At 40.4% G+C, this 13,066-nt stretch overlaps 3 protein-coding genes across 4 annotated transcripts; 2 read left to right on the plus strand and 1 right to left on the minus strand.

The window, feature by feature from the left end:
• Window positions 1-76: 76 nt before the first annotated feature.
• haus7 (HAUS augmin-like complex, subunit 7) lies at window positions 77-4,727 on the minus strand. Its single transcript, XM_072367967.1, has 9 exons — window positions 4,665-4,727; window positions 3,833-3,948; window positions 3,665-3,735; window positions 3,497-3,558; window positions 3,220-3,410; window positions 2,554-2,662; window positions 1,461-1,673; window positions 507-618; window positions 77-413 (listed from the first exon to the last, which is right to left on the minus strand). Exons 1-9 carry the CDS (start codon window positions 4,719-4,721, stop codon window positions 352-354), a joined length of 993 nt encoding a protein of 330 aa, XP_072224068.1. The 5' UTR covers window positions 4,722-4,727; the 3' UTR covers window positions 77-351.
• Window positions 4,728-5,625: 898 nt separating this feature from the next.
• On the plus strand, window positions 5,626-8,216 carry las1l (LAS1 like ribosome biogenesis factor). The gene has a single exon (XM_072367963.1). It carries the CDS (start codon window positions 5,813-5,815, stop codon window positions 7,538-7,540), a length of 1,728 nt encoding a protein of 575 aa, XP_072224064.1. The 5' UTR covers window positions 5,626-5,812; the 3' UTR covers window positions 7,541-8,216.
• Window positions 8,217-9,206: 990 nt separating this feature from the next.
• crebzf (CREB/ATF bZIP transcription factor) lies at window positions 9,207-13,059 on the plus strand. Of its 2 annotated transcripts, XM_072366933.1 has the most exons (4): window positions 9,207-9,390; window positions 11,149-11,977; window positions 12,156-12,230; window positions 12,650-13,059. In XM_072366933.1, exons 2-3 carry the CDS (start codon window positions 11,205-11,207, stop codon window positions 12,163-12,165), a joined length of 783 nt encoding a protein of 260 aa, XP_072223034.1. In that variant the 5' UTR covers window positions 9,207-9,390; window positions 11,149-11,204; the 3' UTR covers window positions 12,166-12,230; window positions 12,650-13,059. The 2 variants fall into 2 exon arrangements, with proteins under 2 accessions (XP_072223034.1, XP_072223035.1); XM_072366934.1 differs by having other exon boundaries at window positions 11,149-12,230.
• The last annotated feature ends 7 nt before the right edge of the window (window positions 13,060-13,066 follow it).

Raw genomic sequence — 13,066 nt, forward strand, 5'->3', positions numbered from 1 at the left:
TTTAGTGAGAAAATGTACAAAATCGACATTAATTTGTGAGTGATGCAGAAGTTCTTGGACCACTTTTACAACTAAAGTTTTGTTAGCATTATGTGAAACTTTTTTTTTTTAATCTGCACTAATAGTTATTTTTATATAGTTATAAACTAACAGGATGTGTGAGACTTTATGGTTTCAACTCTGACTTGAACAAAAACATGTTCCTCTATTGTGACATCTGGGCAGTGGCAACAGTCACAACATCCTCAGTTTTCAGTCTGGTTGAACACCCCCACAGTTCAGGCTCTTCTCATAGATTTACTGTGTGATTCTGAGGTTCTGTGGCTGGTTCCCGTGAACTGAGCAATGCAATCAGGAGTGCAGTTGGGAAAGAAGGTCTTCGGTTTGCCTGGTGAGTTTCTCCAGCAGATCCGCTGAAGATTGGGACAAGAAAGGGGTATAAAATATTTTACATTCGCTTCCAACTACATGTAGAAGTCTGCATATTTAGGACAGTGTTGACATACGTAAAGTGCGCTTCTCTCCGTGGCTCCAGTAATGAGGCTGTGTTTGGAGCTGCTTTGCATCCACGTTCATGGATGAAGAAACTTCTGATACTTCCTTCAGCATTTCCAACTCCTGACAAGATCAGAAATGAGACCCACAAGTCTGGTTTGCATTAAGATCTTTTGTAATTTGCCCATTAGTACATCCTCAATTCCTCTCAGCCCCTCATACTTTAGATATAAACAGAGGCGAGGAGGAGACACGGGAGCAGTCAATGCGAAACCCTTTCTAGAAAGATTAAGACTTGTGACATCACTGCTGCATCACTTGCCCCTTATTGTTTCATGACCTGCGTCTGTATTATATGATTTCCTCCAGTTTAGCATTAATGATGTGGAGAACCTTTGCACAGGACCACTTTAACAGATTACAACAAAAGACTGGAAGGTGGCTCAAGACTCTTGCACAGAACTTTCTAGTTGCTTTTAACTCAGTTTTCAGCATAGGATCATTTGTCATGTCCCCTTTATTAATCACAGTTGCTGAGCAAAAGATACACCTCTAAAATGCTTCAGTGTTTTGCTGAGATGGATTTCTGGTTCAGAGGAGGAAGCAGAAATTAGAAGACAAGAGCCACTCAGTTGTCAGACACTTTGGGTTAAGCTGTGCGTCTGTATTAGCAGAGATGCATTGAGCTCAGTAAGATCATCTATGCTTCAAGCTCTTTTACTTGTATATCGCATCCATTTCATGAACTGAGCTTGCTGAAATGTGACTCAGGCAAGTCTGAAATCATGTTAGCATCTGAGTAATGATATACGATTTTACAGAGACGTCAGTAGGCCTGATAATGTCCTGTTTGTTGCTCAGCTAACAGCTGCACATGTGATCAGGACGCATGAGGGGATGCATCATAGCTGCAGTGTTCAGGTATTCCACCTCTGACAGGGTTGCACGTTGAATGGCTTGCTTACCGTGTTGCAGGCCAGCAGCAACTGGTGTACTCTCTGGAAGATGTCGGTATCTGCGCTGAAACTGGGGGGGTCTCTGCTGCAGTACGCTCTCAAGTCCGTCTGGTAAACGTGGCAGAAGGTAGTCATCAGCTGCTGGAGGTCACAGGCTGCCAAACGCAGGGAGCTTGGAGAGAAGACAGCCTGACTTTTTTCCTCACTGCTCAGGAAGTCACACTGAGGAGAACAGAAGGGAGACAGACAAATACAACTATAATTCAGACAGTCCTTATGAGGTTTGTGCATTAACATTTGTTTAGAAATCCTAGATAGCCACCTCATTTTAACTGGGTAATACTTAGGATTAGGTATCAGTCACATTTGAACCAATATCTGTAATTAGTGGAACTAATTTTTGTTATGTTACTCTCTGTGTAATTCAAGTTGTTTACAACAAGTTCTGATTCAACAATGCTTTGCTCTGTGGTGATTAAACAAAAAAATGCTGCAGTGAAAGAACAAGAAAGTAAAAGCAGGTTTTTGTATTTCAACAAAGCAAAAGACATTCCTTTTTCAACATCTTTCCGCTTATCCAAGTAAAGACTTTTTTTTGTTAATTTGAACGCACCATGAAGTCTCAAAGGGATTGCAGCACAATAGCAATGCAGATATGATAGTTTATGAGGCATCATGAAGTGTATCATGAAGTAATCTGCTCCAACAGTTGATGGTTGGTACTTTTCATACAATGTAAACACACAATCATTGTTTAGGCAAATTTAACATTTCAAGTTAAGACGTTGAGATGAGACCGCAGGATAAAAGCTCCGAGAGCTCGGCGGGAAGGAAGTATTTGCAGCAGGAGAAGAACGAGCAAAACACAGAGTCTGTTTGGGAGTTTATCAGAGTAGAAATGCGAGGCCGAGGTATGCCGCTCAAAAAGAATAAATCAGTGTATGGGATTTAATGCATTGTTCTGGCTGTGTTGGGCTTAAACAAGCTGCAAATGAGCTGTAGGCTCTTATTTATAGAGCATATTGTCCTCCATCACACAGATGTACTCTCATCTATCAGGAGTTTGGTACCCAGTCCTAAAAGAATTGCAGGCAGACCACACCTTTGACTGTAGCTTCTCAAGCTCTGATTGAGTCAACTGTAGAAGGGCAGCAACACTGGCAACCTCTTCTTTTGGCTTATGAGATGGCTTGCTGCCTTTGCATAAAGCCCTGTGAGATAAGGAAAAAACATTATCAGCGTCTGGAGAGGAAACAAACAGCTACGAACAATGAATTTCACTCAAGGCCTTTTTAGATGTAGAATACAAAGAAGTGTTGGGTTTATTAGTCTGTTAAAGTAATGGCATTCTGTCATTTAGGTGGCATTAAAGATACTCTTCACACAGACAGACTGCACTCACAGCAGTGACCAAGGGAAAAACAATAACGTTTCTCACTGAATCCTGTCACGTAATGTTGTTTAGGGCGTTTGGTGTAAAACAACCCTTTTCTGCTGTCACACCACCAGGTTTTTCTGGGATTTTTTTCTGTGCTTGCATCCACCAGTTAACGCAACATGTCCCATGTTGAATATAACATGTCAACTGGATCAAACCTTGTGAGACTACTGCAGAAAAATAAAATTGTGCCCATTAAAAACATATCGTTCAGTGCCAGATTCGTGGAAACGAAGCAGCTTTAAACCCATCTGACTCTTCTCAATCAGACTCTTAGTGGCACCAACACAGCATAATGCGTATAACATGATAACAAGACGGCAAACATACTTGATGTGTGCAGGCCAGGGGTCAAATGAGGGTTTGAGCATTTGTCTGAGATGAGGCAAATTCTCAGCAGCAAAGAGCTCATTGAGAAGCACATCTCCATCGGTGCTGTGCTCAGTAGATTTCTTGCAGCCTGGGACTAAAGTTAAAAGCTGCTCCAGGAATCGAAGCTGTCGCTGAGGACTCACATTACCCTAGATGAAAAGCATACATTTAGGTAGATCCTTTGTCAGCTGTGACAACAACATAACCTCTAGAATAGTTTTATTCAACTCCTCACCCCAATCAGGTCCAGGTCATCTGCTTTGCAAAGCATCAGCTCCTGCCCAACAGTAGCCATTTCTGTTTAAAATAAAAAGACCACAGCCATTAAAGGGCTTATTTTAGACTGAAGCATGCATCTTGTATAAAATTGTAAAGGCAAGTTATCCACAAAGAACAAGCTTACTTTTATTCAAAACATTTGGGTCTTTTGATCTCATCGACAACTCTTTGGAATTAGCAAAGTTCGGGTTGAGTCTGTAAAGCGAGACAACAAAATAGGTCAGAGGCATTAGTTGGTATCTGTATTCTAATCATTTGTTTGATAGATGCAAGAAGATTTGGGTAATTCTACCTGCTGCAGATCCATGCCAGTATGTCAGTGCGGAGCTCTGAGGGAGTGCACAGCAGCTGCAGCATGCTGTCGGTTTCCTTCAGGTACAGATCTTGCACCAATGGACAAGAAACGACCTTAAACCCAAAACATAGGCTTTCACTTGTGAGGCCTTTTTATACTTTGACTATTCCAGGAAAAATGGAAGTATGAATTATCTTTTCCAATAACGATTTTTGTAAAAGAAAATAAATAAATAAAAAAAATACTATACTATAAATACTATAAAATATCATTTTTGTTTTACAGAATTCATTCCATCCAGACAATGAGCGTCTATTTAGTCAAGAAAAAAAAAAGTAATTGCGATCATATTGTTAAAAAAATAGAAACCAAGAAGAAAACGTCAGAACAAATAAACATTGAACTACATTTTTACTGTTTACTGGATGCAGTAATTTAAATCAAGAAAACCCATGAGCGATTAATCGGGTACAGAAAAAGGATGGATGGAAAAAACAAGAGCATTTATTTTAAAACAACGCTCACTAGTTTTAAACGACCCACAGATTTTCTAAATATGATATGCCTACATGAAGGTAATAATTTGCAATTAAGTCTGCATAAATCTTATACGATAGTTTAATAAATGTAATTAACCAAACAAAGATGTATGCTGAGATTTCACCATAAAGGGTCGTTATCTGAACGTAGAGAAGATGCTAACTTAACCGAATGTGTCAGAAGTAATACAAAACAAGACTTAACAACAATAAATGTTAAAACCACCGTCATTTAAAATAACTTTCAAAACTTTATGTTTACAAACTTTTAGTTTTACTGTTTTTTTTACCTGCAGGAAATTATAAACACGATGGGCGAGCTGTTGGTCTCTCAAAGCACCCGCCATTTACCAAACAAGTCGCTTCTTCTTTTTCTGTTTGAGGCGCAGCTCACTGTGTTTTGAACTGCAAATGCGCCCCCTTTTGGCCGGAAATTATTACTGCATTAAGCAAACAATTTGAGGAAACTGGACAAGTGGAGGACAAAAGAAGTGTCAGGTCTGAAAAACTATCTACAGCAGATGAACAGCATCTGACAGTGATGTCCTTAAGAAAGAGGAAAAAATCCATCATTCACCTGACACAGGATCTGAGAGATGCATCTGGACCTTCAGCTGATCCATCTACTGTTGGCCCAAGCCTCATCAGAAATAGTCTCCATGGAAGGGTGGCTGTCAAGAAGCCATTCTTAAGGAAGGGAAACAGGGAGAAAAGGCTGAGCTATGCCAAATGACTCAAGAAGTCGACTGAAAATCAGTGGCAACAGGTCTTATGGAGGGATGAATCCTCCCCAGAGCCCAGACCTCAATATTATTGAAGCAGTGTGGGATCATCTGACAGAGAACGGAACTAAAGGCAGCCGACATCCAAAGAAGAGCTTTGGGATGTCCTTCAAGAAACCTGGAGAACTATTCCTGAAGACTGCTTAAATAAATGACAGAAAGCTTGTCTAAGAGGGGTTCAGTCTGCGTTGAAAAATGAAGTTGCTCAGACCAAACTTTGACTTTTATGCTTGTTATAATTTTACAAACCCCAAATTTATATTGATGTGTTTGGACATGTAGAAAGAAATGGAGGATGGCTCAAGACTTAAAAAAAAAATGTTTGTGGAAGCAAATTATTTCTTACATTTTGAGTAAAATAATATTCTGTAAATCCGAAGCTCCAAAGCTCCAGTCCAGAAGGAGGCGCCAGTGCGCCAATAATCTTGTTCTGGGGTTGATAATACCGAACAAATCCGAAGAAGTAGCTGTAAATGAGTCATTTCCGGAATGGGATACGATCGGTAGCTTGAAAAATTAAATCAATTAGTTTCTTGCTACAGTCCTGCATTATTAACCGTTTTAGTTTGCTCTTTAAAAGATTGTCTGTCAAAAGACGGACATTTCTTGACGTAAAAGAGATTTTATGCAAGTGTGCGATTCCCTCCGCCATTAAAATGAAGAAAAAGAGCTCCGAGAAAAGACGCCATGTGGTGGCGTGGGTCAACAAAGCTGAGTGGGACCAAATTCTGGAGTATCTTTACTCCAAGGATGTTGCTCTTCAGAGGTATGCGCTGCACAGGATATCAGCCTGGAGAGGCAGGTATGCCAGCAGCTCGCCCGTGGCTGTGGACTGCACTGCGGACCTGGTGAGGTGCCAGGTGCTGGACCGGTCCGGACAGCTGAGCGGAGATGATCTGGTCCTGCTTTATGGGGCGGCACTGGTGAGGTTCGTCAATCTGATCACTGAGAGACAGCAGGGGAAAATAGCCCGGCCATTGAGGCGGCTGGCCGGAAACCTGAACATTCCAGAGTGGGTCGTAGACCTGCGGCATGATTTCACACACCGAAAGCTCCCCACCTTGAAATGGTGTCGGAAGGGATGTAAGGAGGTTCTGGAGTGGCTCCAGCAGGAATACTGGTCCAGGCAGCTGGGAGGAGGCGCTGATGAGGATTGGGAGTCACAGTCTGATGGAGAAGATGTAGAGACTGAGCTAAAACGCAAGGAGGATGAGCTCATGGCAAGACAAAAAGAGATGGAAGCCTACAAGGCTGCTCGGGAACTTCTGATATCTTATGAAAAGGAACAGTACCAGAATTTTGATGGGCTTCATGAAGACAAAGATAAGAGTTTGTGGCAAGGGCCCTTTGCAGACATGAGTTGGTTACTGGGTGAGATTAAGCAGTTTGCTTTAGAGTCGAGCGATTTGCTGATCGATGTCTTATTGGAAGATGGATTTCTGGTTCCTACCGCTGACCAGCTGGAAACATTAGGCTGTGAGCCCTCTGAGAATGCCAGTCCCAATGACCCCAGACTTCCTCATATCTTCCTGCGCTTTTGGTTGCCCCTGCTGAAGGTGCTCAACTCGCCATCATTTATTCATCTCCTTCTGGAAAAGCTCTTTGTTGAGCTGAAGCAGCTGACCAAAGAGCAGAATCCTCACAGGACTTTCTACGTTTCTGCTTGGACCTCAGAGGTCATCATCTGCAACAGCAACAAATTTGAGTACCGTTTTGAAACAAAGGTACAGAAGAAGGCCCGGTTGAAGGACAGGATTTTTGTTAACCGCATCCAGCTGAGGTGGCAGCAGCTGCTCTCAGCATGTCTGGATGCTCCCTGTATGAACACGCCCCACTTGCTGCAGTTAATCCTGGACGACATGGAGCATCCCCTTCCTCTGGAGACGCGACAGAAACTGCTCCAGCTCTGCTCCATCTACACACAAAGCGCGCACGCAGAGGGCAGCACCTCTCAGGAGCCGAAACAACAGCCCATATACACTCTGGAGAGTTTGCACGAGAAGCAGCAGCAGTTGCGTAGGCACAGCCATCTGCGGCGTAACGGGGCCGACTCAAAGAAGAGCGAATCCTCCCAGGAGTACAAGTGGGCAGACGTTCTGGCTGAAAAGGCGAAGGTGCTCAGAGGTTCTCCCTGGCAGGTGTGCACTGATAAAGTCATGTGGAAGAACTATCCTCTTGGAAAAGTCCCCGGACAGTCAGATGATCCCTCGTGCCTTATGGTTGAGAACTACTCAACAATGACTGTCTTTGACCAGCCAGTGGAGCTGGAGAGCAACACAACACGCAGCGTCCCGGGAGTCTCTGCACCCACAAGAACGGGCGAAGGCCTTCTCTGGAACCCAAGTGATGTGAACAGGCTGAAAAGTGGACTAAAGCTCTTTTGAGTCATGTTGTGATGCAGAGCGATGTCCTGGAAGCCTTTAGGCATCAGGTCATTGTGTTGTGATTTTTGTTGTTTTTAAACAAAACAAAAAAAAGAAACAAAAGCACAATTTGTACATTTGCTTTCCTGGATATTTTCCAGTCTGCAGCTGTTTCATTGTCCTGGCAAACACTCTAAGCTTGCAAAGATATTCTGTTTGCAATCAAGTCTCTAAAAGCATCAAATGCTCAAATATTCATTGGTTCGCTCAGAAAGTCATGAACACAGCTGTTTGAAAATAAAAGTAGTCAGTCCATTGATTGACTAGTTTATTGCAGTTTTAGATGAACCCAAAACTAATTTATCAGTTGTGGTGATTTAACATCCAGGTGGTCTGAGCCTCTGAAGATTTGCCTGCTGTTCTCTCAAAAATGAGAGGAAGTAGTGAAAAACAAAATCTGTGTATTAGCTTCTTGTGCATGTGGATAGGCTGACTATAGGATAGAATGTGGAAATGGTTAAATCTGTATAGTGGTGCATTCAGAGTTCAGGCAGTGTGGTGTTGTCTGTTCATACCACAGTTTCTGGGTCTTTTTCAGTTGAAAATACCAGTAAGAAGATATTGTTGTGAATGCCAGGCAGTTTAGTATGATACATATTATTTTGTGCACTTGTGTTGAATAAAGCTTTTTTCTCTACTTTTGGGGTATATTCTTTTTATGATTTATCAAATAAAAAATCTGGATATCTGTTCAAATGGAAAGCCGTGCATTGTAAAGGACAACAAAGTCAAATATATTCTCATTAATATGTTGTTTTTAATGAGCCAATAACATTAAGTTTAATGACAGAGTAGATAATAAAGAGAATATAAGTAAATAAAACAAAAGAGAGTTTATTGATGTTTGAAAGGTCAGTCATGTTAGTGCCATTTTTTTTATTATGTAAACCCATTTAACTTGTTTTTTTTCTGCAAAAAGACAAGAAAGGTACACATAGGAGTCATTGCGGTATCTTTCCTTATACTTAAAATATATGACCAGGGCCCTATTAACACACGCGTCATCGAGACAAAAATTTATTTTTACTTATATAATTAAAGGTATTTCTAAGTAGAACGCCGTGGATTTTATAAATTTTATTTTATGCACTGTTATCTCGTGATAACGACTTATTACTTCGTTTTCTCGTGATGACGAATTAATTTATGTTTTCGTCTTGATTTCAACCACGGCTTCCGTAGCCACTGACTGTAGCTGTCAATAGACATATAAAGAGGTCATATGAAGATGATCTCTTCATATGTCCAAATAGCTGTAGCCAACCGATAAGTTACACTTTAGTTTGTTTACTTGACAGGGTTTGTTTAGGGGCTACCGGTTAGCAGACGAGAGGCTGACAAACTCATATCTATCCGGTTGCTTCAGCTAAGGTAACAATTAATTCGTTATCACGAGAAACACAATGTTTGTTATAACGAGATAATACGTCATGCATAAATAATGTCTTGAATAATAAGATGGTGCATAAAAAATAATTATCCACGGCCGTTCTCGGCTTCAGTAAAAAGGTGATAAAGTGATTAATTATTTAATTAACCAGAGTTGAATTGTAGCGCGTTTTTGCACAGTGAGATTATTACCCTCCGGTACAGTAGGTGGTAGCATGCTTTGTAAGTGTAAGTTTTTGGCCCGACAGGAAAACCAAGCGACACAGAAGACGTCTCCTCGCCATTGCTTTTACGTCCTTTAGTCGTCAGGCTGCTCTTTTGACTTTTTCTGCAGTGAGTGGTTAAGGAAATATCTGGTATCCAGTGCAGGTTTATCGACGGACTCAGCTATAGTATATTGTATTTGTTGTTCAAACAAGACGGTAAGTTGCTGGTCGAAGAAATGGCTTCAAAAGACGCTGCGTCATTTTGAGCTAGTCCCTCTTAACTCCAGCCATGCTAGTAGCTACAGCTAACGGGGTCCTTCTGGCTAAGTAGATTCTGACTGTTAATAGATGTTAACAGTTTAAATTTGTTGGACTGTAACATTGAGTTTATTTCCTGTAATGCACTGGTAAAGCCATCAGATTGATTGTATTGAAATGGGGCATATTTTGTTAGCATTAGCTTGGCGCTAGAGGAGGTTGCTCGGTTAACAAAGGCCTTTTAAGATAACTGCCCTACGACGCTGAAGTTAAACTTGTATCTATATTGGTTCATTTTAACAGTGCAGTGGAACACTGTTACAACTTAACACCGATATTTATGCAAAATTTGGTGACTCTTAGAGCGTTTTATAAAACTAATGCTAACGGACTTTGCTTTAGCAGCACGTTAGAACGTCAGGTAGTTGCGCGCTTGTTGGAAAAGAAACGCAGACGTAACAGGGCCAGGTGGCGCCATGTTCAGTACTTAGTTACATAAAAGGGTATTTCTCAGTTCAATAATCAAAACATTTAAACTATTGACAGTTGTAAATCCACAAGTCAGAACTTAGTCATCATTAACTGAGACTTTACGCTTAATTACTGGTTTAGACCAGGTTTTCTGCGATCTGAACTTCTAAAATCATTTTCTTAATACCTGGTGACGGGCTTTTCTAATCATAAACGGCACGTTTCCAAGTATTTCAGTGAGCTAATTTGATAGGGAAGTTTTGATGAAAAGCAGGAAGCATAGCACAATCGAAACTTTTTCACAATCACAAGCTCTCTTTAGATTTGGTTCTGACACTCTTAACTCACCATCAAAATCACAGGAATAAGAATTAAGTTAGATTAAATATATCCTTTTAACTACAGTTTCAATAGACCATAAGGTGACATATATCGTTGATGAAATAGGTAAAGTAATCTACAAGTCTATTTTGTGTATGTCAAACATTTTAATTAGTCTGGTAATGATTTAGTAATTGATCAGTACTCAAACACCTCTGCAGCACCACCCAGCTGTTTTCTGAGGAGTTTTAACTTATGAAAGTTAAAGCTGTTGTTTTTTTTTCTTTAACAGATGTGAGTATATGAAATACAGTTTCCTTTATATTTAAGAATTTAGCTCAACACTTTGTTAGATAGTGAAAGGATAGACTGAGAGGGCTACAGAATTAGTACTTTCTGGGATTGAATCAATCGTTTGAGTTATTAAACTTTGGATTTAGTTAATCTGGTCTTTTATGTCGAAAAAGACTCGGTAAACGCATTTGGTGTCTCCGTCTGCTTAAGGTGCAGGAAACCTGTTGCTCACACTATTAAGAATTTGTTGAAATAGTTCAGTCAAGAAAAAATCATCTATATGAATGAGAAATTACCTGAATGCATAGATTTCATTCCACCTCATAAAAGATACATATTTTAAAAAAGAAGAAAAGATTACCCTATTAGACATTTTATGCAAAAATATAAGCAAAAAATGCTTAAAGCTTATTATAGATTGCTAAACTTTTAATTAACAAACTTGTAAGAAACAATGTTAGCTTATATTTATCAATATAAATATTGATATTTAAATAAATGTATATACTTTTTATTTTACAGAAAGCCTTTACTGTGTTTGCTGACTCGAATTGTCAGTCGTACATAACCTTGAACAGTAAATCCATGCAGGAATATAACAATATCATGTTGTGTTTTCTGTCTTTCAAGGTGAGGAATTATAAGATCTTTCCTGATCTTCTTTGTGGTCCAACTGTCATACCACAATGATCACCAGAAGAAGAGGCCGCTCAGGGAACAGCAGAGAGGTGCAGCCGTTGGAGGTGGAAGTAGTAGATGTGGAAACGACGGAAGACTTCCCAACGCCATCGGAGGGATTCTCAGCTGATGACACTAATTCTGCTGAACTTGAACTAGATGACCTCTTTGAAGACTTGAAATGGACGCTAGAAAGCGATGCTTCATCCCCACTCTTTGATATGGACTTAGCCGATCTTGGTGTGTACCGTGTTAAAGACCAAGACTCTGGTCTTGAAGTTTCAACAGCGTCCTCTCCGGAGAGAATGTCATCTGACTCGAGGATGAATAACAGACGAAACCAGTCGAGCAATGTCGCCAACAAAAATGCCATCGCTGCCAGATTGAATCGTCTCAAGAAGAAAGAATATGTCACCAACCTGGAGAGGAGAGTTGGCGTCCTGTCGACGGAAAACGTCGCGCTCAAGCAGGAGAATTGTCAGCTGACAAAGAGGGTGGAGGAGTTGGAAGATGAGACCAGGTATCTGAGAGCTGTGCTGGCCAATGAGAGCATGTTAGCCCAGCTCTTGTCCAGGCTGAGCGGTGTGAATGGGATGAAATTATCTTCCTCGCTTTTCCAGGGGCCCAACTCAAACGATCACGACTATGCGTTGCCCAGGAAGCGGGTGAAGGTGGAGGAGAAAGAGACAACTGGAGGCGTTTGCCTGCATGTAGACAAGAACCACGTCTCAGTGGAGTTCTGCACAAAGTGTGCAGAGAGTGCAAGCACGTCGCTCAAAATGTAGGGTCAAGTACTTCTCTGTTTTCTGATATTGAGACTGAGCTTCATATGGCTCAGTGTACTGAAACTCTTGAAGGTGGATGAACACTGAATTGGTTAAAATTACCTAAGAACTGCAGAATGTGCATGTTTTGTGATGATGGAATGAGTACACGTTACTGCTAAACCTTGTTGACAGTTTCTTCTAGGTAATGGTTGCTCCACCATGCGGGATGAGTGGCTTTCTGAACACCTTTACCTGCTTGACTCCATGGTAAGGATCAGACAAGAAAAGACTCTTTGTTGTTTTTTTTTTTTCCACAGGCTTCAACGTTCAGCAGCAACTGTAGTACTTTTTATTTGTGAACACTTCCTGTTCCCATTTAGTTGATTTTGAGTACTTTGCTCGTTTATTTTGTTTGTGGCTTTATGTCATAGGAAATTATTTGATTATGATTAACATGTAAGAGTTGAAAGTATTGTGAATGCTAAGATGAGATAAAGGTGAAGGTCCACAAAGAGTTTTTTTTTTTTTGTGAGCAATCAAATTGGAAACTAAAGTAATTCATGATGACGGCAAAAAAAACAAAAAAAAAAAAAATAATTTGTTACAATTCGATCTCTTTGTGAACTTTCACTACTGTACAAAAGAATGCTTTCATTTAGCGCCCCCTATTTTTCTTTATGCTAAAGTGGATTCTGCTGATGGAAGGTGAAGAGGCTGGACAAGCTGCTGCGAACGTGGCCTGGTATTTTTTTAAAGGTAGTATCGGTAACAAATGGTATATGTGAATTTTTTTTTCCCACCTTTAAACCATTACTCTTCAACATCTGTAGCTGTTGATCCTATCAGCATGGCTCATACAGCGTTTTTTTGGGGGGCTGACTGCTGCTGCTCCATTACTTGGAGCAATAATTGTATATATTAAACCATCGGACTGTACATTAAATATACTCAAAACGAACTGCTGTGACAGAAGTTGCCAGTTTTGATCATGTGTAATAAATTGTGTTTAATTTTGAATACGTATTGTTTCGAGGTAAATGGCCTTCTGGAAATGTTGGACAAATAAATGATATTTTCATTACATTTAAGTTACAAATATCTGC

Source organism: Leuresthes tenuis, unplaced genomic scaffold (genome assembly GCF_036924035.1).
Source record: "Leuresthes tenuis unplaced genomic scaffold, fLeuTen1.0.hap1 SCAF_16, whole genome shotgun sequence".
Classification (NCBI taxonomy): domain Eukaryota; kingdom Metazoa; phylum Chordata; class Actinopteri; order Atheriniformes; family Atherinopsidae; genus Leuresthes; species Leuresthes tenuis.